Genomic DNA, 26,852 nt, shown 5'->3' on the forward strand with positions numbered 1-26,852 from the left:
GATTCTTCATTGAAGGGGGGGAAGTAGGCCTCAGCTGGGCCTGGGTCTGGGAAACTACTCCTTCAGCTTTCTTCTTGGTCGTTTGCCATATTTTTAGCCCTAATTTTGTTCTGCATCCTTTATACCAGCACTTTATGCTGTACTGACCCTATTGCTTTATGATCGAACACCAGTTTTACAGGTTTTTGTCTCTTCCCTGCAGGAAAACATCAAGGCGATAAGGTACTTCATGTACGTGAACCATCGCTGGCCTGTCCTGAGCTTGGTAAGTCACCGAGATCTTGGTCCTGTCCAGGCCTGGTCTGAGATGATGTTATTAAACGCGTTAGACTTCTGATTAACAGTGAGGTCAGCTTCAGTGACTGATCAGACCGAATTGTGAGCTTATACGTCTGAACCTAAATGTTGCATGTCTAACTGTAACTAACCCTCTTTATCCTCCTTACAGGGACTTAAAGAAAGGGACGACTGAGGAGTAGGTGACCGTATGGTGCTACATGATCAGTGTATATAATAAAACACAATTTATAAACCTATTTTGTCTCCTGATTTGCTCCCCCTAGTGGTGTTTGCTGGCACTGTCTTTGAACTTTTGAAGCCCTCCTCATGGCTCCAGAGGCTAAGCTACAGTGCAAAATCAAATGTTTGTTATAACTGGGGCCTCTTGGTATTTCACCCCAAGTTGCTCTTTTAAAAGCAGACTACATTGCATTGATTTGACCAAACGTAACCACATCTGTCTTACGAAAATGATGCTGAAAGAACTGTAGCCGTAAGCAACGAAGTGATTTTACCAAAATCTCTTTATAGATCCCCACATGACCAACGTCACAGTATGGCTGAACACAATCACTTATAAACAGCAATAATTCTCACAAAGTGCAAATGAAATGATGCGCCGTTGGCATAGAGAAGCACACAGGTCATTTAACATTGGCTGGGTTTACACGAGTAATCAATGGCACAAAACCAGGTGGGCATTTTTGAATGAGCAGGAGTGAGGTGGGCTACTTCAGAGTCAGATATGGATATTTTGGAAAGGAATATGGGAAAGAATGGAAACTAAATGACTGCTGGTACAGCCTTTGTTTGAAAGCCATGTGGTGTGTAAATGATTTAATGGGTCCGATTAAATTTAGAGTTTAAATGCAACTGGATCAGTTCTCCAGACTGGGATTAAGCCCAATCCTGGACTACACATTCTGCAGTTTGAATGGGGATTCTTCATCGAAGGGGGAAAAAGTAGTCCACAGCTAGGCTTGGGTCTGGGAAACCACTCCTTCAGCTTTCTTCTTGGCCGTTTGCCATATTTTTAACCCTCGTTTTTGTTCCGCATCAGCATCCGAAGCACCTGAGACAGGTGATGTTTTGAGATGTGAATTAGGACGGAAAAAACTGAGGAACATCTACTTCACCGGCATGTGTCAAATTGTAATGTACAATTTGGGGGCAGTCGTGGGCTGGAGGTTAGGGAACTGGCCCTGTGACCGGAAGGTTGCCGGTTCAATCCCCAGTGCCGACAGTCCATGACTGAGGTGTCCTTGAGCAAGACACCTAACCACCAATTGCTCCCCGGGCGCCATGGATAGGGCTGCCCACCGCTCCGGGCAAGTGTGCTCACTGCCCCCTAGTGTGTGTGTGGTGTTTCACTTGCACGGATGGGTTAAATGCGGAGATGGAATTTCCCCGGTTGTGGGATCAAAACAGTATCACTTAAAACTTAAAACATGTTCTGAAACCCATGGAATGAAACAAAACCCAAAACGACGCCTCCCCAAACTCATCAACACAAACATTTTCAGAACCTTAATAAAATCACATTGTCAGCAAGTTGCTGACGGTAATGAAATAAAAAGCACAAGTTGAGATGATCAGGCAATGATTTATACATTCAGATGGCTTCTCCGTATTGCACAATGACATATACAAGTTCATGGCAGAGAGAGAGAGAGAGAGAGTACGGTGTAAAATTATGTTATTAGCACTTCGAAGTGCCATTTCATTTCCAGACAGCTGCAGAAAGGCAATGGTTGGGAGAAGACACTCAAGGTCTATGGAAAGTGCCTTGTTTGAACCCACTAGAATAGCCAGCTTGAGTAGGGTCATTTTTGGGGTGGATGGGGTATTAGCTGGTGTCCTTGAGCACAGTGAAATTGATCTAATTGCATAATTAAATGCCACATAGATGCCTCAGGCAGCAATGTGATTGGCGGAGGTCGGTGGCGGGAGGTACCTACATGTTGGTGTATATGTTCAACAAAGCACATGTGCATTGGATGCAAAAAGCAGATGAACATCATGGCATACACAAACACGTAAAGCTCCCCCTTGTCATCATAGTGTACGGTATTGAAAGGATGCTGTTACAGGGCGTTTAGGACTCTCGCAAGACTGCAGGTATGCATTCTAGCCTACCAGAAGACACTCCTACAACTGTAAATGATAACATAGGGTAGGAGGGACAGTTAATGCATGATTTTAAATGAGTGGCATTGGAATATCGCAGTGGCCAGCATGGAGCCCTGACCTGAGCAGGAGCCAGATGGCCATCCATCCTCGCTTGCAAATGAAAGAGGTAAAAAGCTTCTGACTTTGTCAGAAAAGCACTGAAGCAGTTACATGTCGCCTGAGACCTTCAGTAGGATGGTAGCTTACAGCTTCACATACCATCAAGAGGTCTCCAGTCCAGATGTTTGGTGCAGCTGCTGTCCTTTGTACGTTGATTCCCCTGCTGTACGCTAAAATTTCCCAAGGAATTTCAGACACCATCAAAACTGGCTCTGTGCATGAAGCGTTATTCAACAGGGCTTTTACTTGGTTCAACCATCCGTTCAGGCTTAATTCCGTGTTCAATGCATTATTAACATGCATTTGGACTCGTTCTTACAGCCAACTTGGCATCTAACCTTTGGAAAAGTAAGGATAAGTGCCCTGATTGGACTCCAGTAACATGTTCCCCATCGTTTTTGACACTTGGAGCAGCTTTCACAGGTCATCCACAGCATCTTCAAGGTCCAGAGTCTCCACACCTTTCAAGGCATCGGTTGTCACAGTAACCAAGTTCGCACTGGACCGAGTATCCATGGCTGAGTGCATGATGGGCAGCCATACGTCGTCCATGTTTGGCATAACAAATATTTTCTGTGACGGGTAACAGAAGCAAAGCAATCGTCAGTCAAGAAACTGATGTGTAGTGAAAGCCTGAATGTAATGTTTCTATTTTCTTGGACAAAGTACAGAAAAAATGTATATATGAATGAACTTGTTAACACGGTCAGGTCAGGAGCAGCTGTGGACGTGACGGGTAATATCACAAACAGAGCAACACTGGCTGTATCTGTCTGACAGCCTCATTCATTCACACTGATGCATTGCATTCAGAAGCTCATTCATGTTCATTTATTACATTTTCAACATTACTTTGGGGTTTTGCTCTGTCTTATGAGACAATGGGCCTCATTCACCAATATCACAAGTTTTTTCTTAAATTTGTTCTTAAGGAAAGTCCTAAGAGTCTCTATCTCCATAAAGACTGCCTAAGTGGGTTTTAAGAAAGAAATTGGTGAATGAGGCCAGTATTATCTACTAAATACAGAAATACTTATAATTTAAAAGCTACCCACATGACTTTGCTGCATATACAGTCAGCAGTTCTTTTTGCTGAATAAATACAGTCTTGATTTAGAACGGAAAACTGCACTGTTGACAAATCAGACAAATTTCCAACCTTATATGTTTGAGGAAAAATAGACAAACTGCTGTTAAGTTCCACATTTACCTAAAACCAGTATCTGGTTTTAATTACTGTCCTGTCATTGATCATATTGCCGAGTCAACAGCACATAGCTTTAAGTTTTGTAGGCAGAGCTGACGTAAAAGACCGTCAACGTATTATCTAATTACAATCCCAAGACTGGTTTGATAAGCAGATTAATTAATTAAATGCAAGAAACTGGAGACACTGATATTGCACTTTAGTCCTGGACTGCATCTAATTCGTGCTTGGATACCCAGCTTAATGGTAGCCCCTTTAGTCTGTGTTTGGATATTTAACTTCCCCAGAGCGCTTTTAAAATGATTTTAATGTGTGCACCTAAATTATGATACAGTATAAAAATGGCCTTTAATAGGCATCCACTGGATATAGAACGAGAAAGCAAAGTAGCCTTTATCCTCTATGTTGTTAGTGTAGTGGGCATATTCAATAACAGCTGTGCTATTATTTCCACCTTATGGTAAAACCCAATAAAGACCACAATAGATGGGAACCTTAGTGCTCGCCTGGGACTACTGTCCTATTGAGCACTGTGTACAGTGATATGCTTCATTACGTCATTGCTTTCTACTTTCCTCTCCCTCAGGTGTAAGAACACAAGTAACTGAAGCTCACATGGAACAGTAGCTAATAAGGAAATAATGATTTTATGCTAAAATTTCAGTAAATACATTAAAACACTCATGTAATACACCTGATATTATGCCTCTTAACTGTTGTATGGCCAACTCAAAGGTGTACGTAGTCTTATGCCCCAGGAAGGCCTAAAGGGGGTTATTATACTTCAGAAGCGTCAGACAAACAAAAAACAATATATAGGGTGAGTCAAAAGTCAGAGGACACCGTTTTATTTTATTTTATTTTTTATGCTGTCACAAGCCTCCACGATGCGGTGTTTGTTGCTGATTTTCTCAGCATACACAATTTGTTTGAGACGACCCCAGAGATAAGTCGATATTAAAATATAAAATAAAACGTGTCCTGTGACTTTTGACTCACCCTGTAGTTATAAAAGAAAGTCAATGTAGGTTTTTTTGAAGAACAACACTCAACTACTTTAAACCTTTTCTTGTTGTAAAACACCTTAAACTCAGTATTTGTTAGATACAGTATGTGCACTCTAGGACAAGGACTGGTTATAAAGAAAACTACCATGTAATTTTAAACAGATCTGCACGGTATTAAACGTAAGAATGATGAATCGAAGGGACTCGTGTGCAGGCACACCTTTTTTGAGAAACACTCAACGTTGATTATACCTCAGCATAATCCTGAGGGCACCTGAAAATCCAGTCCGGCTTCAAATCTTTGACACAGCTCAACTGTCAACTGTCAAAATCAACAGTGAATTTTCAAGATGAGACGTAGCTAAAAACGGCAAATGAACCTGGTTATACCTGAAATTCCTGATCCAATTTCTTCTCAATCCAGTCTGTCACATGTGCGAACGTGACCTCCCTCTCCCCGAGCTTAGGTCGGGCTTTCAGCTCCAGGTGAGGTGGCCTTCTGAAGCCATACCTGAAGAACAAACCAACAACAGATACAATATGTCCCAAAGGGGTTGTGATGAGGTTATACCCTGCAAATGATATAGAGAAAAAGCAGGCATGAATCTCTCTATCAGTGTCTCTATCAGATCAGAACTTCAGGAGGACATCAAAGCAGTACTTCTCAGTTAGAGAGATAAGCCTCAAGTCAAGCCTGTTAATTAGGGGAGGTAATGAACATTCTTATTCATTCTTGGGTTTCACTTTGGGTTAAAGTCGATGGCAAACTGTGACGATAAATGCAAGGCCTTCAGTTTAGGTAAGTGCGCCTATGGGACTCTGATTGCATATTAGTGCCAAGATAACGGCAATTCTCAATATTTTCGGTCATTCTCGATTAAACATGGACATTTAAAGCTTGTAAAATACATCATCACATATTTTATATTGTGCATTGCAGTTTTACAGTAACTCCTTCAGTAAAAAGCCCTATCATAGAGATGCTGCTGTTCTGACAACTGACTGAAACACAATGGTCAGTTCACAGTCAGCGATGTACGTAGTGCGCATCTACCTAGAAACAAGAATTTAATCCTTTAGTTTCCAAACAAACCTTGCAATGCTTGCGAAGTGTAAACACAACAAGCATCATGACCACATTAAATAAAAAGGGACTAAATATTAATGACATGCATGACAGAAATCACTAGTCCTTCTCAGAAAGCCTAGAAGGCCCTGAGGGTCCCCCACTGGTTTAAGCTGTTCAGCATACTGAGAAATCCTGCTTTGTGAAACACCCATTGAACTTTACTGTCTGGAATAAGCAGCCTGAGATTCATATACCATACATGACCAGCAGAGGGCATCCAAAGAATATGAAGACAGGCTTCAAATGAGACCACATTTGTTGAAAAGGCAAATATTCATGAAGATGAATAAACTATGCCTTAATGCAGAACATACCATATTCTGTCCGTTGGGGGAGGAGGAATGTTGACGGCCAGTGTGCCTCGGCACTCTTGCACTTCCACAGTCAGGAGCAGAGGGGTATTGGACACCTCCTCCATCTTCTTCTTGATGAACTCTGTCTCGGTGGCCTTCTGGAAGTACTTTGACTTGGCAATCTTGTCCACGAAGCGCATAATCTTGCTTGGCCGGTGTCCCCCGACGTAGCTGCAGGGTGAGGGGAGTGGGCAGACTGTGAGTCAGGGTCATCACTTATTCATTTAGCTCTCTCTCCTGCCGCCCACAAAGAGCTGCAGCTATGACATGACCGTTAGAGTGGGCGGTCAGGATCACTGGGGGCATTTTGTAGGGCTTCAGTGTGTTCCTGTGCCTGGGTGGGTACAAATGTAATGAAATGGATAGTGGAAGGAACTGGGAGGCTGACAGACCAACAGTTCTGAACCCTGGTCCTGAAGTACCCCTGTATGGTTTGGCTGTTAACCCTGATCTAAAACACTTGATCCAACTATTCAGCTCATTAACAAGCCATTTCAGAGTCAAAGTGGGTGTGTTAGGGCAAGGAAATCAACTAAATGTGCAGGGCTAGAAAACTATAGGACAAGGACTGGGAACCAGAGCCTGAAAGGAGAATTTCACCAATTTTTCAGAATTCTTTCATAATGAAATGATCAATGTGTCATTTTAGGCATCCAAAGAGTCTAAGGCCTCTACAAGCTCAGAATGCTACCTGAAGGGGCTTTTTCAAACCCATTTATGGTGAGTAGATACATGCAGGGTGTAAAGAGGAACTATAAATTAAGTGATCACTAATGAGATATAGTACTTTTAACTTTGTTGATATTTTTAATCTAACTTTGCCAAACCTGGAGCCCCAGTAATAGCAATCTTGTTAGAACTGGCCTCTTACAGCCATGCACCATTTAGCTGATGTTCCCATTAAGCTTGAACGATAAATGTGAAGATGGACAAAAGATTATTGTCGTTGGCATTATCGAGGCATCACTGTGAACCAAAATCACTTGAAATATTCAAATACACAACTTCTGTTGTATTAATTTTTTAAAATAACCATAGATTAGACGCCTCATGTGAAAGAGAACCAAAGAACGATGACCTTGAAAAAAACACTGGCACTTAAATTACTGCGATATTTCATTTTAGTAATTAACGGCCAGACTCTAGTTTTAATCAGGGTTATAATCTATGGCAATTTCGGGAAATATTCGAGCGTACAAGCCAGGAAAATTCTTTATAAATTATAAATCCAACTTAAACTGTGCTTCAGACTCACCCCTCCACTCCTGGCACTTCAGGTACTTCTGCTGGATCTTCTTCATCAGATGATCCTGCACTGGACGACTCCTCATCGCTGTCAGCCAGGCAGTATGTGCGTGGCCTGGGCCTAACGCGCACACACACACACACACACACACACACACACACACACACACACACACACACACACACACACACACACTCAGTATAAATCTTGCAAAGCTGAACTTTTTAAAAATCTAGCCCTCTGGCCATTTCCTTTTGAAGCCCTAGATACATTTATTACATATGCACAATTAGTACACGCATCTGGACCTTTCGTTCAGTAGGCAGCTAGTCTGCCCACACGATGCAGCAGAAGTGGAGGTATTATTTTATTAATGCACACAGAGCGCTGCAGATTTCACTGCATGGGTTTTAGCTTTAGCTTTTCGGGGGCGCAGCAATTACACAGTAGCGTGGCCTCTAATGCGGGCAGTGCAGCGCAGTGGTGAGCAGCCATAAAGCTCAGCTGTGTTGGGAGGGTTTTCATGAAACTGAGATTTCAGGAGATGGGCAGAGTGCCAGGCTCAACTCACCAATAACAGAACAGATCCACAGAGAGTTGAGTCCACAGACAGCAGGGAACAGAGGAGAGAAAGAGCGACAGAGAGAGACAGAGAGAGAGACAGAGAGAGAGACAGAGAGAGAGACAGAGAGACACACATGCAAAAAAACTTAGAAGCAAAAAGGGAAGAATGCAGTCAGTTTACTCACACAGTGCATCACATGGCCAAACAACCATAATAATCAGCACATTGGATTAAAACCAGGCCAACATGCAGTGGGAAATTAGGGGCATATCACTGTTTCGCAATGTCTGGTTCATTTTCACCATATTCAGTTTTATACTGGTTTTTGTACTGTAATATAATTGATGTCATAGAAACATCTGCAATACACTGTGATGTGACGTTAGCAATGAGCACCACACATCTCACTGACATGCCCTTACCCCTCTTTTCCTTGTTCTCCAAGGCCCTCTCCTTCCTTCCCAAGCCTGGCCAGGTTCATCTTGGTCTCCAGAGTCATCAGGAAAGAACCATTGTAAGAGATTTCCAAGTCAAACCACAGACCTATAATAGGAGGAACAAATAACCAATGACTGTCATATACCAGAATATCTATCTGTACTATATCTGTACTTTAATGCTGAGAGCATGGAATATTCTTTCAATCAAATCCATTCAAAACAGTATTTAGAGAAACCAGCACTCTCTTCTCCATATGACATTTAAATACTCTACCCTCATTTCATTTCACAGTGCAAGTAAATGAACAGAGTGCTATCTTCAGGATCACGTCTAGGCTCAGACATAGGAAGGTTCCTGTTTGTAGCCAATTGTTCAAATTTCCTGATTGCTGCGACGAAGAGCCCACTGAAAAGGAAGCTTGTCATTTGAAGAGAACACACCTTATTATACATATGATTTTAGAGGCACTGAGTCTTCCTCAGGTTCAACCTTCATCTATCGGATTCATTTTGAACCTGGTTTCTATATTGCTCCCCAAGAATCATGTTACAGCCATGGAGAACATGCCCACAGTTAGAACCTACCGGGCTATGAAAGCAGGCAAGTATCTGACTGCAGAGCACAAATGGGTCCTAGTCAATTGTATGTCAGCAGTGCACAGGTTCTATACTCCATAAAGCTCTTTGGACAAACATTTAAAGAAACAGTAAAGTGAAAAATGAGGTTTACATAATTGTTTTCTTTATATAGTGGATACACAGAAAAAAAGTCACAAGTTACTTTCCTTCTGAGAATTTAAGAAGTCATTCCAGAAAACTCTAGATACAATCCCGAAAGAGATGATCGGGAGTTTTATCATTTATAATTTACTCCAGTTTTACTGGAGAGAAGGAAAACTTTTTAAAGCATCAGAACCTCCTCCTAAACCGCTAATTCCGAAACCTAATGCAAGCAGGAACAGATACTCAAGTACAATAAAGGACAGATCTTATTTGATCTTTTTTGTAAAACCTCTGCTTATAAAAAGACACTGTTCAGCAAAAAAAGCGGAAGATGGAGAACAAGATGTGGCCTTTTAGACTGGAAGAATATTCTGACACCATCAGGGTAACTGAGGTAGCTGGAACAGAGTATTTTCCCCATAAATCTCGCGTAATGCTACAGATAAACATTCCTCTGAAAGGCTCGTCTTGTCATGTTTGAAAGACACTGTAAAAGATATCAGACGCTCTGTTTCCGCTGCCATGGCTGAGACTGAAACTCAGCATGGTTTGAGGCAAGTGTGCGATTAGGGCGTGCAGTTTGCCTGACGCTAATTGATCATGCACACACTTTCAGTGGCTTCACAGTTCCAGTGGAAAACCAAAGCAAACTTCAGACGTAAGTGAGTAAATAAATGTATCTTGGCGTACGTTTAAAAAATCCCCTGCTTGTGGGAAAAAAAAGCCAACCAAACATCTTATATCTTAATATCTTAACTGCAAACGCTTCACTTATTCTTCAGATCAGACTGAACTACTCGGATTAGGTAGAAATAAAAGCCCACAGCCGGAAGGTCTGAATGGGAGATGCGAGACTGGCTATTCTTAGGCATTCATACGTTCCCTCTGGAGCTGCAACCTCAGCTCTCCTCTCCAGTATATCCTCCTGCTGGCCCTCGAGTAGATGCTTCCTCTATTGACACATCACACTGCTGCTCCCTGGGGCTGTGTCCTAATTGAGGCGAGACTTCAAGCCTTCACTGTCATGATGCGCTCTCCCCGCCGAGCCTGCGAAAGGTCAGCTCTAAGACACACTCGGCTCCGATTGGCTCAGAGGCTCGTGGATCCTTTGAGCTCTGTGGGCAGCTTCCTGAACGTCAACAGAGAAGTTCACCAGCCCGGCTGGAGCACGGCTGCCTGCCAAACCGCGCTCCCGAGCTCGCCCTACTGGTGGGGAGAACACATTGCAGGAAACTATAAAGCCTTATTATAATGTAGACAGATAAACTAACGACCAGTTTCATCACTGCGCTGCATTTCACATGCGGCAGTGACAGCACTGATCCACTGCCAAGTGAGGTTTATATTAGATCCCAGCCTACATTTAAAAATATGCGTACCACTTTAAAACACCAGCTTCCCTGCATTCTATGAACACTTCATATAGCAGCATGAATGGACCAAGAGAACTATTTCATAGCTCATATAACAATCCTCGGGTTTCTCTTCATTCACACACAAATCTTTCGCCTTTTACTAAGGATTTCCGTGGAAGGGAACGTTAACGAGTTCTTCTTATTTTTGAAGGCTCTGCCATGGCATCGGGCAGTCGTGGGCTGGAGGTTAGGGAACTGGCCCTGTGACCATAAGGTTGCCAGTTTGATCCCCAGGGCCGACAGTCCATGACTGATGTGTCTTTGAGCAAGACACCTAACCCCCAACTGCTCCCCAGGCGCCGTGGATAGGGCTGCCCACCGCTCTGGGCAAGTGTGCTCACTGCCCCCTAGTGTGTGTGTATTCACTAGTGTGTATGTGGTGTATGATGGGTTAAATGCGGAGGTGTAATTTCCCCGTTTGTGGGATTAATAAAGTATCACTTTATTTCATTTACAAGGTTCCATAGAGAACCACACACATTCTCCATCAACCTGAAGAACCATTTAATCCTGCAAAGAACGACTATCTTCACTAAAGAACCCATGAACAACCATCTATTTAAAGAGTGTGGTGCAAAGACCGCCACTGCCCTTATTATAGCTTCCACTCTTTTGCTGCTTTGCTTTCAGTTTTTCAAATCATCTACATTTTTCCACACACAAGTTCAGTCTTAGATGTTGGTTACTTCTCACGGTCCTTGTGATCCTAATTACAAATTTAGACTCAACAATCCATAAAACTCCCCATCTCAGATGTCCAGTTTTCATGTTTCTACGTTTCATTTTCTTGCTTCGTCTTTCTTTTTCTCAGTAGTCGCTTCCTCACAGCTACTGTCTTCTTACAGTGTAAGGATGGACAGAAACACCTGTTGGAATTTCTCCTGTCTCTCAAAGACAAAAGCAGTTCTGGTGGTCTACCAGGTCTCATTTTCTGAACTCCAGTTTTGGAAGCTCCTGTTTTTTCCCTTTTCTTTTATCTATGCATGTAGATTATCTTGTATTTAATTTCACCAGAAACATCTCCCAAAGCGTGCATTAATTACTGGCACATTAAACAGGGGTGGACACACTTTATGTATATGAGACCAGAGGACTTACAGTTTGGACTACATGGAAAAATATTGTTATTAGGTGATCTTCTCAAATATCTGCTCCATTTGTTTTTAAATCCCAAAAAATAATAGAGCTTTGGTAACCAAATACCTTTAAGAGCTCACAATAATTGCACTGTCTGCAGAGATTAAATCCTTTCATCGCCTTAAACTGAGACTCAAGGGACAAGAGAACACAGAGTGAAAATTTTACGTTAATCCCAGTGGTCTCATTATGACTTAGCGCAAACACTGATAACACCAGAGAGAAATCCAGAGCTCAAACCATACTGGCTCTTCTGGGTCTCAACAATTTCCTACAGCTCTTACTATTATTGTTAACAAAAATTGGATTTATTATTATTATCATCTATCCATCCATCCATTGTCTAAGCCGCTTCTCCGTCAGGGTTGCGGGGGGGGTGCTGAAGCCTATCCCAGCGGTCATCGGCCGGAAGGCAGGATACACCCTGGACAGGTCGCCAGTCCATCGCAGGGCATATTATTATTATTATTATTATTATTATTAACAACAATATTATTCTTGCATAAGATCATGTTAATGGAGTGATGTTCTATGGTATATGGCCACCTACAGTAATGTCAAATAGCTAAGCTCATCTAGAACAACAGCAACTGGGTGGACAGCCACATCTATGGAAAAGCAAACATCTAAATCTAGAGATCACAACGAAGAGCTAATATTAACCATTTCAAATGAACAAGATGTATAAAACGATAACGTGAGTATAATCATGATCACAAGTATAATGAACACAGACATGATCTGAGGTAATCTACAGTCAAAGAGCGGTAACAACAGCTTGTAAATACAAATCCAATGCACAGAGGGTTACCCTGATGGTCCACTGAAGGTTTGGAGGACCTAAGAATCTTGGGGATGGCCATGCCCATGTCCAGCTCAGTAAGCGTCAACTCGTTCATGAAGTACGGCAGCTAAAATGTCAAAAAGATACAGTTTTAGCCTCAAAGCAACCAAATGCCCAGAGCAAAAGTCAGCAAAGAAGGGCTGAAGTGCCTACCCGGATCTTGCTCAACTTCATTTGGATCTTTTTGGACACTACATCAGCCCAGTACTTCTCCCTGAGGAAGTCCCAGAAAATGCGGCCCAAGAGGGCATTGACCCAGGCCTCGGACGCGGCCTCTGCGCTCAAACCATCTGGAAACTGTAAAAGACCATAACAAGATTGAGGAACAAACCAAATGAACTGCAGCTGCAGCATCATAACACAAACTGAGTAAAAAGAGCTGAAAGCTCTCAGGTTTTGGCCTTGGCTCTGAACATCACAGAGATGTCTTCCCTGGAGTAGTCTCTACGGGAGCGGTGCCAGAGTAACCGAGTCTTCAAGACTCTCTCACACGTCTCATTCACGTCTCAAATAAGCTGTGCCCTACGCCCTGTGCCCTACGCCCTGTGCCCTACGCCCTGTGCCCTACGCCCTGTGCCCTACGCCCTGTGCCCTACGCCCTGTGCCCTACGCCCTGTGCCCTACGCCCTGTGCCCTGTCAACAAATAGGCCTTCAATCTTCCAAACAGCAACACATCCAGAATTCAACTAAATAAATGTTTTGGTTGATGACTGCTATTACACAGATACTACAAATAAGATATGACGCTGTATCACACTGCGCAGTACATCACAACTATTACTGTAAACACACTTTTCACTATGCACTTTACATTACACTGTAATATTGATGCAACTCAGAGTTCGTGATGTCTATAATATGTGCTGTTACACAATCTCATACCACTCAGTGCCTGCTGTCTGTAAATACAGCCAATCTGTCTGCATACGCCATGTAAATATGTAAATAGATACTTCTATACTTTATTTTACTTCTCTTGTACTTTAACTTCTGTCTAGATTTATCTCTATTTTGTATTTTTCTGCAAGTTTCTGTGTAATTATACTCCGGGATCATTAAAGTTCTATCCATCCATCTATGATTTATAGGCAAGCTCAGAACTAATCAGGACATTTACAGACAAGACTGGACACAAATACCCTAAAATTAAGTCCAACGTGGCTCAGTAGCAGTCAGTACCTTCTTCACTGTTCTTGGGCTGCTGTCTGTACTGTGAACAGGGCTGGCAGCAGGGCTTCCTGAGAAGTGGCTGATGTATTTAGCCATGTAGACATTGTAGTCCAGATCTTTCTGTTTCGCCCCTGTGCCAACGTCCTTCTGCCGAGACTGAGACTGGAGCAGGTCGTCCAGGCTGCCTCGGCTACTACTGCGACTGTGTGAGAGAGCGCCTGATTGGCTGCTTCCGCGGCCGTGGGAGGGGAGGAAGGCTGTGGGTGGAGAGAATATCCACATTTTTTAACATATAGCAGGCAAGCTTATACGTCTAACTGTAAACTAGTATAATACATCAGAGAACACTCCAAAAACAGCAAATCACTCATATTGTTTTAGGAATATTTAACAGGGCTGGTTCTCAGTCCTGGTCCTGGAGTACTAGCCTGTATGGCTCAGATCTAATCAGTATTGGTCAGTCTCCAGACTCCAGAGATGAAGCCTAGTCCTGTACTACATTTTCCTTTCATTGGAGAATCTGCATTCTCTTAGGATAGAAACAGAGCCTATCCTCAAGTATTAGGACTTAAAATAAACAAAATGATCTGTATCGTGTGATGAAACAAGCAATACTGGCTTGAACGCTCATCATTTTGGCAGACACTGGTTCAGATTTTCTGTGTAATAAACACAACATGTTCACTTTTGGACATTTGGACCTTTTCCTTGTTCAAGCAAAACTACCTGCCATCAGAATAATAAGACAATTTCTCTAGACAAATGTACTTAAAACAAGTAACAGACACGTAAAAGTTTGTTGAATAATTTCATTATATTCTTACAATTTAATATTGTGAAATTTTATAGACACTGACTAGATATAAGATGATGTCACGGTGTATTTGAGTGTTTTCCCTGCTTGACATAACAAGCCCAGAATTAAACTGGGTGTTAGGGAGAACAATAAAACAGCAGATGTACTCCAAGACCTTGACTGTAAACAGCTGCTTTCGAGCCATTTAATGAACATGAGTTGTGAGTGAACTTCCATTCTGTTTCCACTCTTACATGCAGGGAGGCTGGGAGGCTTCTTCATCTCAGCTTTGAGCCTGGAGGCCAGCAGCATCCTCCTGAACCATTCCTCCTTCTCCCTTCCTGTTCTCCCAAACAGGTACAGGACTGGGTCTGCGGATGACCGCTTGCTTTCCTCACCACCCCCTAGCCCCTCTGCCTTCTCCACAACAGCAGGAGGCTTCTCTTCCGCGGCTTCAGTCCTGTCTCCCTGAGCCTTGGACATGAAGTCATCTTGCTTGGCCAGCTCGATACAGATGGGATATTTCTTGTTCCACACACGTTTTCTGGCAAGGCTATGAGGCACCAAGTAGATCTGCGGGACCAGTACCACAGTTCATTGGTTCTGCATACTTATACCTTACAGAAGAAAGAATGCCCTGAAGATGTTCACTAGGTTATTATGATCATATGGGCGGGCATGTGCATCAGATTGTGCTCATATTGTTTATATATTTCTCAGTCTTTCCATCTGTGTGGCATTATTGATCAGCTTATTTTTTACATCACAAAAAAAAGCTTGAATCTTTCAGCATCTAATGTCTTACAGCTACAGAACATCCCTCACTGACATACCTGATATTTTCATTTAATGAGCAGTTCACTAAAAAAGCCAATATAGAAAAGAAATATGTTACACACACACACACACACACACACACACACACACATATATATATATATATATATATATATATATATATAGTTTCATTCCAAACAATATTTTGTACATTAATCAAATTATATAATTTTTGGCCATTTCATACATTCAAATGTATTTGAAAATTGCCCGTTCTATCATTTTTATCATTTTTCAGTTTTTGACGTATTTTGAAAAAGTTTGTTGGCCTTTACATTGTGCGTAAATTTCAAGATGAATGAACGAACAAAACGAGCCCAAACTGACATGGAAAACATTCTGGTTCCATTGACTTACATTAAAAGTAAAGTAGGTTTTTTCCTTCTCCTGTAAAGTTACCATTTTGGAGATACGAGGTTTTGTATTTTTATATTCCACATCTATAGAACAAACTGTCAAACATGGTTTTAGACTGACACAAGTTTAGCGAACCTAAGATATTGTACTTAACAGTAGAGCCTGGCTTCTTGAGCAGACTGAGTCGGCTCTGCACACCACAGGTTTGATATCTGCAAGTTTAGAGAATAAATTCTCAAATCTGAGCGAGAGAAGTTGAGCAGCTGGCGTTGGGAGTGACACAAAATCTAACCTGTACTGTGGTGTGCTGAGCCACGCTGCTGAGCTGTGGGGTGTCTGCCAAGTCTACTTGGTACTGTGTTCTCTTTAGTACTCTTCAACATTAACTGAAAATCTGCATGGTAGTAGGGGAAAGGGTATTATCACAAACGTCTGCACTCTTAACACTGTTACTGAAGCTCTGGGATGATCCTATCCCACGTTTAATAGATTCCTGGACACAGCAATAACAATTTATAATTCAACATAGATTTGTTATTGTTAAAATGAAAAATTCTTGTTTGGGGGTGCTTTAAATACAACACAGGAGCAGATTTTTGAGAGGGGAGTTGAGATTAGGACTGCTGGTGCAGCTGGTACCATTCTGTGATGCTCAAACTGCACTGTTTGCAGCTAAACATCCCTCAGAGCACAAAACAGATGTTTGCAGCATGGTACCTTTCAGAACGAAGACAAACGATACTATAAAAACAAGAAGAAATCTGTTTACCAGTTTCAACAACAACAATTGCAAAAACCATCTGGTATCTCGTTTTCTATTAAACTATTAAACTTCTAACTTAACCAAAAACCCAAATTAGGACCATCACATTCCAAATATCTCTCACATTTAGTGACAGTTTAACCAAACAAAAGTAAACAAACATGGGTAACAGTCAAATTAACAATAACCACCAACACAAACCCACACTTATACATTTAATATACATTTACAGCATTTGGCTGACGCTCTTATCCAGAGCAACTTACAATTGCATCATTATACATGGGTATGCGAAGGTGGTGTTAGGAGTCTTGCCCAAGGACTCTTATTGGTATAGAGTTGAGTGTTTACCCAGGTGGGGATTGAACCCCAGTCTACAGCATAGAAGGCAGAGGTGTTACCCACTACACCACCCACCCACTTATAGCCACAATCTATTCCTGTAACAAATGTATACATGGCGTCATCTGTGTCCCACCTTGCTGTTGGTCAGGTCATAGATCTTCTGGCTGATGTAGGTGACATCAGGTTTGGTCTCGTTAAAGCTGGCCCGACGGGGAATGTTGCGGTTGGGTTTGGAGAGGCGCAGCACTGAGCCCTCCAGACGCACGTACACCGAATGAGTGAGTGTGGCGTGATACATCTCCGGATCATAGCTGTGAATTTCGTTCATCCAGCCCTGCACACAGCACATAAGAGTCCTTTGCACAGACTTACTTCTAAAGCCTTTTTTGTATCATTAAGATTTCCTATTTCATTGCTTTCATATCCAAAGCTTGCGGTTCTATTCTAGATGCGAAGAACCATACGGACCTGGCTTGTGACTGACTGACTGACTAACTGAGTGACTGAGTCATTGTTTTCTTTCGCACTGTGACAACATTTCATGATAAATGAACCAAAACATGTTTTTTTAAGACATGACAGTACTTAACCACAGCAACTAATGCAAATAACTAAGGCTGCATAGGCCAAGCAGGCGCAAATGTAGACATGCACACAGGTGTCAACCCATATAGATTCATGTGTATAAAACATTTTCTCACAGTTTTGCCATTGCCTGTTTTATTAGACTTACTAGCCTAAAGTAATCTAACCAGACTGCAGGTGGTGGTGTGGGAGCACATGTAGCCTCACGTGAAACATGAGCCAAGACATCAGAGCATCACTCACCAAAAATTCAATAAAGCGTCAATCAGATCCTCATTTGAGTGGTTTGAGTTTTGTTTCTGTGTCCAAATAAATGTGAACATTAAAGTTGCCATGTCTGGAGAGGAGCTTACTCAAACATGCATATGTTCACCCCTCACTTTCATCCTTCAGATGACACATCATCAGAGACCGTTCGTTCTACAACCCCAATTCCAGTGAAGTTGGGACTTTGTGTGTAAAACATAAATAAAATCAGAATACGATGATTTACAAATCCTTTTCAACCTACATTCAACTGAATACACTACAAAGACGAGATATTTAATGTTCAAACGGATAAACTTTGTTTTTTGCAAATATTCACTCATTTTGAATTTGATGCCTGCAACACGTTCCAGAGAAGTTGGGACAGGGGCGTGTTTCCCACTGTGTTACATCACCTTTCCTTTAACACTCAATAAGCGTTTGGGAACTGAGGACACTGATTGTTGAAGCTTTGTAGGTGGAATTCTTTCCCATTCCTGCTTGATGTCCAGCTTCAGCTGCTCAGCAGTCCGGGGGTCTCCGCTGTCGTATTTTGAGCTTCATAATGCGCCACACATTTTCAATGGGAGACGGTCTGGACTGCAGGCAGGTCAGTCTAGTACCCGCACTCTTTTACTACGAAGCCACGCTGTTGTAACACGTGCAGAATGTGGCTCGGCATCGTCTTGCTGAAATAAGCAGGACGTCCCTGAAAAAGACGCTGCTTGGATGGCAGCAGATGTTGCTCCAAAACCTGTTTGTACCTTTCAGCATTAATGGGGCCTTCACAGATGTGCCAGTTACCCCTGCCATGGGCACTAACACCCCCCCACACCATCAGAGATGCTGGCTTTTGAACTTTGTGCTGAGAACAATCCAAACAGTCCTTTTCCTCTTCGGCCTGGAGGACACGACGTCCATGATTTCCAGAAACAGTGTGAAATGTGGACGCGTCAGACCACAGGACACTTTTCCACTCTGCGTCAGTCCATCTCAGATGAGCTCGGCCCAGAGAAGCCGGCGGCGTTTCTGGGTGGTGTTGATATGTGGCTTCGCTTTGCATGGCAGAGTTTTAACCTGCACTTGTAGATGGAGCGACGAACTGAGTTCACTGACAGTGGTTTTCCGAAGTGTTCCTGAGCCCATGTGGGAATATCCGTTACAGAATGATGTGGGTTTTAATGCAGTGCCGTCTGAGGGGTCGAAGGTCACGGGCATTCAGTGCTGGTTTTCTGCCTTGCTGCTTACCTGCAGAGATTTCTCCAGATTCTCTGAATCTTCTGATGATATTATGGACTGTAGATGATGAAACCCCTAAATTCCTGCAGTTGCACGTTGAGAAACGTTGATCTTAAACTGTTGGACTATTTGCTCACGCAGTTGTTCACTAAGTGGTGAACCTCGCCCGTCCTTGCTTGTGAACGACTGAGCCTTTCAGGGATGCTCCCTTTATACCCAATCGTGACACTCCACACAGAAAGGACCCTGGTCGTCCAGCCGGGGAATCGAACCCTTCTTGCTGTGAGGCGACAGCGCTACCCACCGCGCCAGCGTGCCGCCCCAGTAAAAAGTAATTAGGTTAATTACCAGAGGTAAGACAAAATTAAAACAGGTTAAACTGCTGTTGTTGATAATGATTTTAATGGCAGTAACATGTATCAGTGAATTTATATAGGCTAGTTTGGAGACTCTAGAGGTTTAGACATGATATGACTGCAGAACCATATGAGAGGAATATAAACCTCCCTGGCTACCCAGAGCTCTGGGACTACCATTTAGCCATGCATCAGCCTTTGGAAACAGCAAAAGAGCGACAGACATCATCACTGGTTCATTATGTCAAAGGGATCCACCAGTTTGGTAGAGTATCGTGTGCCGATATCCAATATTTTTCAATGGGGTCCAAAAGGAATCGTTTCATTTAAATCTAGAAATAAACAGCAAGGTTTTAGAATTTTTGACCATGTTAAGGTCCATTTTTTAAGTCTTATCTCTTCCATTGAAGCTCATGTTCAGCTGACCTTCAGGTGGATTTGATCTACTCATCAGAGGCTTTTGCACAAACGTGAGGACCCCTTGCAAGGTCAAGTGCACATGATGATTAAGGCACAAGGAGGACTAACCAGATCCTAAGAAATTAGACATTTCAAATGTTCAACTTTTTGCTCAAATCGTTTGATGACAATATAATTTATAACCAGAATGTCTGTATTACAGTAGAAAGGTCTGCCAACGCTGATACATAAACATTTATAACGTGTAACAGTGGATTAGCATCACAAAGAAATAAACCCTTATTTGTAGAGGCCTATGGATGCAGTAAAATGAATACAATGCAGACATCGTAGCCCAGCAGAGCTGCATCCCCGAAAGTTTAATATATCGACAAATATCTGCTGATACCAATATAAATCCGGTATCACTGTGTATTACAAGGGTTCTGTGATGATCTGCTTCTTACAGACGCAGTGTTTGATTGTGAAAAGGCGCGTAAAGGTAGTCGGGAGGGAAGCAACAGCACAATGATGAACAGGAGGAGAACAGGCATGAAACTCTGCATGACCTACAGCCTTCTGCAGCACTGACACCTCCCCTCTCCTCTCTTTCACTCTCTCGCCCTCACTCTCTCCCTGGTTCCCCGCTCTTTTAGGATGCAGCTGACTCCAGGCTGCACTCCAGCCCACACACAGGTTCGAAATACTTATATAAGCTCTCAGGTCACACACCCACACACACACACTTCCATTTCTCGTACATCTACTGCACCAAAGACAGCAGTGCCACATCTGCACGCCTTTTCAGCCACGGTGGGCGAGGTCTGATTTCTCATCAAACTACACTGGAGCCCAAAACTCTGGTGCTGTTTTTAATTAACATCTAAAAATAATCAACAGACTGTTTTAGGTGAAAAAAATGTTAGAATTAATCAACTAAAACGAAGAAGAAATATTCGAAATTCTGCACTATTTCTAGGTCACTATTCAAACTGAAGCAAATCTGTGGAACTGACCACGTTAAAGCCTTTCTTAAATAAAAAAGCCCATTTTTTTAGTCTTATGGCTTCTACTGGAACTCACGTTCGGACGACTCCCAGGTGGATTTGAGCCACTGATCACAGGCTTTAAGATGTTCTAAAACTCATGTAAATATCACGTGGAAAAGCTTGTATTAAATTACAAAGGAATGCAAAACAGAAGCATTTTCACCAGTGCTCTCATCCAACAGTGGCATCTTCCACAGCCTGGGTCCTCCCACCACAGCGAACAGGTGAGTTTCTGTATATTTAAAGGCTTGCGTACAGCAAATGCGCATTCCCAGGCTTAGATGTCACTCTGCTGTGCTGGTGCGTCCCTTATCTGTATGATGAATTGCATTATTCTTTTCTGCTTGCAGGTAAAACACTGTGTTCGCAAAACTGAGGAGAATAAAAGGACACATTGTGCATGATGGGTAAAATTCCACTACACAACAGCTGTAGACTCAGGATGGCCTGTAGCCTGTTTTTTAAGGTCAGGCAGCTGGTTGTAACATGCTAATGGCAGAGCCAGATAAGAGCAGCAGAGGAGAGAGCAGAGCAGCAAAACAGAGCTACAAGACCTACCTTGTAGATGCCCGGCTCCTTGATGTCCAGGGGGACCACAGTCCAGCGCTCTCTCCTACACCGGCTGAAGCAAGGGCCCCAGGAGGACCGGCGAGGGGCTGAGAGCCACAGCACCAATATCGCTAGCATGAAGCCAGCAGCTACTCCCAGTAACACCCCACCTACGTATGTGGGCAGTGGCAGCACAAAGTAGCCGTACACTATGGAAATAAGCAGGATTAGTCCATTATGCGGTACGCCCAGAGGCTCATCCTCCTCTTCTTCCTCCCCTTCTTCCTCCCCCTCGGTTGGTTCCTCACTGCCTGCTGTGCTACCCCGTAGGAGCAGGCCTGAGTCGGCGGGTTCTGCATCAGCCTCCGTATCCGTGCACAGCTCAAAATCTTCACTGTAGAGTTCGTAGAATTCCTCGTCCTCTTGGCGGGCCAGGGCCGACATGAAGCAACGGTCCAGGCCCAGTGAGGGTGACCTGGGTAGGGCCGGCAACGGGTCAGCACCAGCTAGTGGACTGTCCCCCTCCACATCCTCTTCCTCTTTGATGCAGTAGTCATTGTTGCTCTCCAAGTGGCCATTGAGGGTGGCCAGGTTGGATAGCTCTGTGGCGCTGGTGGAGAGGCTTTTGGGTCGGTGGATGCCTGTTGTCATCCCAGTCGTGGAAGTGCTGGTGGTGGTACTTCCTCCTTCCTCACCGATGATCTTGCTGAGTAACTGCAAGGGTTCGCACATGACCTCTGAAAGACGCCGCTTGGTGTCCTCGATACGAGCCTCCACCTCCTGCACTTTAAAGAAGGAACGTCCATCGGGTGATGTAAGAGGCGAAGATGGTGCCGTCTTGGAGTCGCCACCTGGAGGCGCGGTGACACGAGGCTGCGTGAAAGGCTTAAACAGGTGCAGGTTGAGGCGGGAATCTGGCAGGCGATGGGATGGGATTTCTTGTTCGGGTCGGGCCGTGTCAGTGGACAAAGACTTCACCAAAGTCTTCATCAGGTGGCGGTGGCGCATGGGTTGAGGGGCATGTGTTGACACACTGCCTTCACGAGGCTCCACTTCAGTGGAGAGAGACTTGACCAGACTGAGGAATGGCTTTGAGTGCACGGCCGAAGACTTTGCTGGAGAGGAGGTGGAAGAGGAGGAGTAGGTTGCGAGGGGAGGGGGTTGGGGCCGTTGGTGCTCAGAAGGCCAAGAGGAGCTGGCAGGGCTACAGACAGATGAGGTGGAGGAGGGCAAGCTGGAGGGTGGTGGCTGGATGGCTAGGGCTGAACTAAGGGTGTGTGTGACCGGGAGAGATGATACCATGGCAGAAGTAACAGGGAGCACTCCTGAATCTGTCCCCATTCCTGCCCCCTCGAACAATAACTCCTCGCTGGCTTCCATTGCTGTTACTATTCCTTGATCATCTCCATCCTGACCAGAGGAGGAGACAGCCAGTCTGTAGAGCTCCTCGTCCTCCTCTTCCTCCTCCTTGCCCTGAGCTGAGAAGTGGATGGTGATTGTGTCACGGGACAATGAGCGCTGCACTTGCAGCTTCGGGCCTGCAGGCGGCCTGAGTAACGAGGATGAAGGCGGAGGAGAGGGTGTGTCCCCATTGCTGCCACCTTGACTGGTCATGGCAGTACTCCAGAAGGCTCAGAGCCTGTGGATAAAAAGGACATTGAGGTTACACAGCCATATGCACAGTTTTACGCTCCCTCATATCACTACACCTAGCAAGTGCCACCGGCTCTAGTAAACCCAAGCATATAATACGTCGGACACTTTGAACACAATGATAGATATTGTATTTGAAAAAAGAGAAAAAGAGCCCTTTGTGGACTAATTACTAGGGCCCATCCTGGACAAAGCATTATGTTCTGACACTGACAAAAAGACATTTTTCAGCTTTAATGAGCAAAAGGCTTGACAGAGAAGGCCTCCAAATGGAGCAGCCAGGTAGACAATGACATTTTCACCCATTAAGACTAATTACAGCAAGATGGCATTGACACTCTGCAGCACTTGAAAACCACGTACCTGCTCCTGAACACTGGGGGAAAAGATAAATGTCCTTCTTTTAAAAGGGGAGCTGAAGGAAGCTGGGGAAACATTTAAGCTGCTAAGTGTTCTCTCGAAGGACATTAGGTCTCTGATCCACAGGGAGGGTAATTCAATGGTTATTAAGGAAAACAAAGGTCCCTTCCACACAAACACACATTTATGTAATCAAACCAAATGTCCTGCTGTTGAAGCCAGACACATGCACAAAATGCTCCACGGGTATATTTCTTATAGCATTAAAGTCTGACAGCAATTAATCATGGAATAATTCTACAAACTGCACAGGCAAATTAAGTTATTCAAACAGATTTTTGAACCTCTATAATGTGATGTTCCACTCTAGTGTCCAAAGGATAGCACCTCATTATGAATTATTTACTATGCTAAGATAAGCAGAGAAATGCCATATTTTAAAATGATAAATTAATTATTTTCCTTTTCCTTTCCTGTTACCCAGTGAGTTATTCATATCTGGGCCCAGAGAACACAGGTGTATTTCATGTAGGTCGTGTTTGACAACAGTCTCATGATCTCATGTCTCTCCTTTTCATTTTACGCCCCACCAAGCAGCCTGAGTGTGTGTAATGTTCAGATATCTTGGTGGGGATATCACGGAAGTGTCACTGGTGACACGGTGGCCAAGAGTATCTGAAAGAAAGGCAAGAAAACTTTGAGTTGAGGGCCACAGAGAAGGCGAGGAAGTGAGGGAGTCTATAAGAGCTGGTCAAAACAGAAGAACAGAAAGAAGCAAGGACATGATGAATCAAGTCCAATGTAATTTCTGCGTTCCACAGGCTGCCGGACAAGCAGGGAACAAAGCCAAGAACAGCCCAAGGTTCTCATTCGCAATCAACACACCGCTATGGGCCAACGCTGACCATAAATCAGGAAATACACCACCAGAAATCTGACAATCCTGTAAGCAAACCATGACAATGGAGTCTGTTCATTAAGAGTCTTAAACGTTCGGTTTAGACACATTTCTAGACTGATCAGACGGTAAAACCTTGCTTTCAAAAAGATTGACTGACACAAGAATTCGGAATTCCTTTCAGAAGAGGAATGATGCAAGGGCATGACATCACCATGACTAAGTGAATAGTAAGAAATCCATTTACAGGGCATCTTGCCCAGAGAGAGCGAGAGAGAGAGAGCGAGAGCGAGAGAGAGAGAGTAAGAGAGAGAGAGTGAGTGAGTAAGAGAGAGAGAGACAGAGAGAGAAAGAGAGAGAGAGAAAGAGAGAGAGAGTAAGAGAGAGAGAGAGAGAGAGAGAGAGAGAGAGAGAGAGAGAGAGAGAGTGTAAGAGAGAGAGAGAGAGAGAGAGAGAGAGAGAGAGAGACAAAGAGAGAGTAAGAGAGAGAGAGAGAGAGAGAGAGAGAGAGAGAGAGAGAGAGAGAGAGAAAGAGAAAGAGAGAGAGAGAGAGAGAGAGCGAGAGCGAGTGAGTAAGAGAGAGAGAGAGAGACAGAGAGAGAGAGAAAGAGTGAGTAAGAGAGAGAGAGAGAGAGAGAGAGAGAGAGAGAGAGAGAGAGAGAGAGAGAGAGAGAGAGAGAGAGAGAGAGATAGAGAGAGAGAGAGAGAGAGAGAGAGAGAGAGCGAGAGCGAGTGAGTAAGAGAGAGAGAGAGAGACAGAGAGAGAGAGAGAGAAAGAGTGAGTAAGAGAGAGAGAGAGAGAGAGAGAGAGAGAGAGAGAGAGAGAGAGAGAGAGAGAAGGGGGGGTTTAACTGGACGAAGGCAGTGAACAGTTCCTCAACACTGAAGCACAAATCTGCAGAGTTGGCATCGACACAACAAACACATTCAATTAATCACAGAAACCTGAGCCAATCACAGCCACGCCAAGACCGGCCCAGACTAGCCCAGACTCCGATCCCACATGCAGGACAGACCAAGGACTAAAAGTGATTTGGAGGTCTAACCCAGAGCTCTAAAGCACAGAACTGTCTGTGAGGTAGAAAGAGAACGATGGGTGGACAGACAGCCATACTTACTGATGTGTGTGTGTTACTGGGCGACAGATGGATTATGAAAATCCAGCTGTGATCTGAGCCTATAGAGCTGGCAGCGGAGCTTAAGGTCATTCTGAAGCGTCAAAAACCGCTCTTAAATATACTATAGTAGAAATGCAGACACAGCAACACAGACAAGTGCTGCATGATGGTCTAGCAAGGACATACAGTGGTTACAAGTTTGGGTCAGATACTTGATAAGTCATACTCCAACGAGTTTAAGTCGTGAAGAAGTGTTTTCCTCCCTCGACATTTAATCTGACTACAGATACACTCTTTCCTTTATTTCATTTCCAATCAAACTGACTGTTTAGTACAAGTTACTGGTTTTTAGCATCAGGAAAAAATAAGAAAACAACTGGGGCAGTCGTGGGCTGGAGGTCAGGGAACTGACCCTGCGACCGAAAGGTCGCCGGTTCAATCCCCAGAGCTGACAGCACATGACTGAGGTGTCCTTGAGCAAGACACCTAACCCCCAACTGCTCCCTGGGCGCCGTGGATAGGGCTGCTCACTGTTCTGGGCAAGTGTGCTCACTGCCCCCTAGTGTGTGTGTGTTCACTAGTGTGTGTGCGGTGTTTCACTCCATGGACGGGTTAAAAGTGAAGGTGAAATTTCCCTGTTGTGGGACTAATAAGGGTCACTTAATCTTAATATCACAAGGAAGCCTCAATAATTAAACATACCATCATTTAGTCTGTCCACTCTTTGCTTTTATTACAGCTTTCATTGTTTCTGGAAGAGCTGTTTTAAGTTTTTCAAAGAAACTGGAAAGCTTATTTTTCCACACCATCCAAGTTTGGTCCTTGAAGCTGGTTGCATTGTCTGCTTCTCATATTTCCAGTAATCCCAAACATCCAACGACACTCAGGTCTGGGGTTTAGTTTCAGCGTTTTGTTTTTTTTTTGCATACTTTGTTAGCCCCCTTTTACCCTGTTCTTCAGTGCTCGGGACCACCACAGACCCTCACAGAGCAGGTACTATTTGGGTGGTGGATCATTCTCAGCACTGCAGTGACACTGATCCGGCGGTGGAGTTATAGGGTGTGTTGCGCTGGTACAAGTGGATCAGGCACAGCAGTGCTGCTGGAGTTTACATCATTCCAGCAGCACTGGTGATTCGAGGCATGGCTGGTATTTCCCTGGTGGTCAAACCAACATACCTCAATCATTCCATACACACATTATAGGACTATGCCACAATTTCCGTTCCTCTACAACGGGTCAGCACGCCTTAAGGAACGCTAGTTATCCAGTCAGCTTCATCTAAACAAATGAAGCGCAGAATTAATAATGCTGCCTCTGGGGGTTTCCCAAACTAAACAGACCATTTTACAACGCTCTGCACAGACATGGCCTACCGTGAAAATAAAAAGAACAGCTTGCTGTGTATGACGTTTATAACTGCCCCAATGCATTCTGCTTAGCAACATGCCCCCTGCCTAAAGCTTTCTTTCCGCCTGTCTGACTCTGTAAAGGTTG

The 26,852-nt window shown here is 43.7% G+C and overlaps 1 protein-coding gene, 1 long non-coding RNA gene and 2 other non-coding genes across 9 annotated transcripts in view; 3 read left to right on the plus strand and 1 right to left on the minus strand.

The window, feature by feature from the left end:
* LOC108437147 overlaps positions 1-536 on the plus strand; it is a 1,242-nt gene extending 706 nt beyond the window's left edge. The window contains exons 2-3 of the long non-coding RNA XR_001858589.2: positions 203-265; positions 449-536. This is a non-coding gene — a long non-coding RNA (uncharacterized LOC108437147). The remainder of the gene's footprint in view (positions 1-202; positions 266-448) is intronic.
* A 37-nt stretch (positions 537-573) lies between these two features.
* On the plus strand, positions 574-709 carry LOC119265178. Its single transcript, XR_005131462.1, has one exon. It is a non-coding gene; the product is annotated as a small nucleolar RNA SNORA50 (small nucleolar RNA).
* Positions 710-1,862: 1,153 nt separating this feature from the next.
* The window catches only part of tex2 (testis expressed 2), a 50,792-nt gene continuing 25,802 nt past the window's right edge, over positions 1,863-26,852 (minus strand). For 5 of the 6 annotated variants that reach the window (XM_017714083.2, XM_017714081.2, XM_017714078.2 and 2 more), the window contains 11 exons: positions 21,336-22,965; positions 17,037-17,237; positions 14,856-15,174; positions 13,815-14,062; positions 12,788-12,931; positions 12,602-12,701; positions 8,498-8,618; positions 7,520-7,630; positions 6,226-6,435; positions 5,173-5,293; positions 1,863-3,141 (listed from right to left, as the gene is read on the minus strand). In XM_017714083.2, coding sequence (XP_017569572.1) covers positions 2,986-3,141; positions 5,173-5,293; positions 6,226-6,435; positions 7,520-7,630; positions 8,498-8,618; positions 12,602-12,701; positions 12,788-12,931; positions 13,815-14,062; positions 14,856-15,174; positions 17,037-17,237; positions 21,336-22,940 — 3,336 coding nt within the window. In that variant the 5' untranslated portion in view covers positions 22,941-22,965 and the 3' untranslated portion in view covers positions 1,863-2,985. The remainder of the gene's footprint in view (positions 3,142-5,172; positions 5,294-6,225; positions 6,436-7,519; positions 7,631-8,497; positions 8,619-12,601; positions 12,702-12,787; positions 12,932-13,814; positions 14,063-14,855; positions 15,175-17,036; positions 17,238-21,335; positions 22,966-26,852) is intronic. The other variant, XM_017714084.2, reaches the window with a different exon arrangement.
* On the plus strand, positions 10,709-10,825 carry LOC119265169. Its single transcript, XR_005131454.1, has one exon. It is a non-coding gene; the product is annotated as a U5 spliceosomal RNA (small nuclear RNA).

The sequence above is a fragment of the Pygocentrus nattereri genome, chromosome 14 (assembly GCF_015220715.1).
Source record: "Pygocentrus nattereri isolate fPygNat1 chromosome 14, fPygNat1.pri, whole genome shotgun sequence".
In the NCBI taxonomy this organism is placed as follows: Eukaryota; Metazoa; Chordata; class Actinopteri; order Characiformes; family Serrasalmidae; genus Pygocentrus; species Pygocentrus nattereri.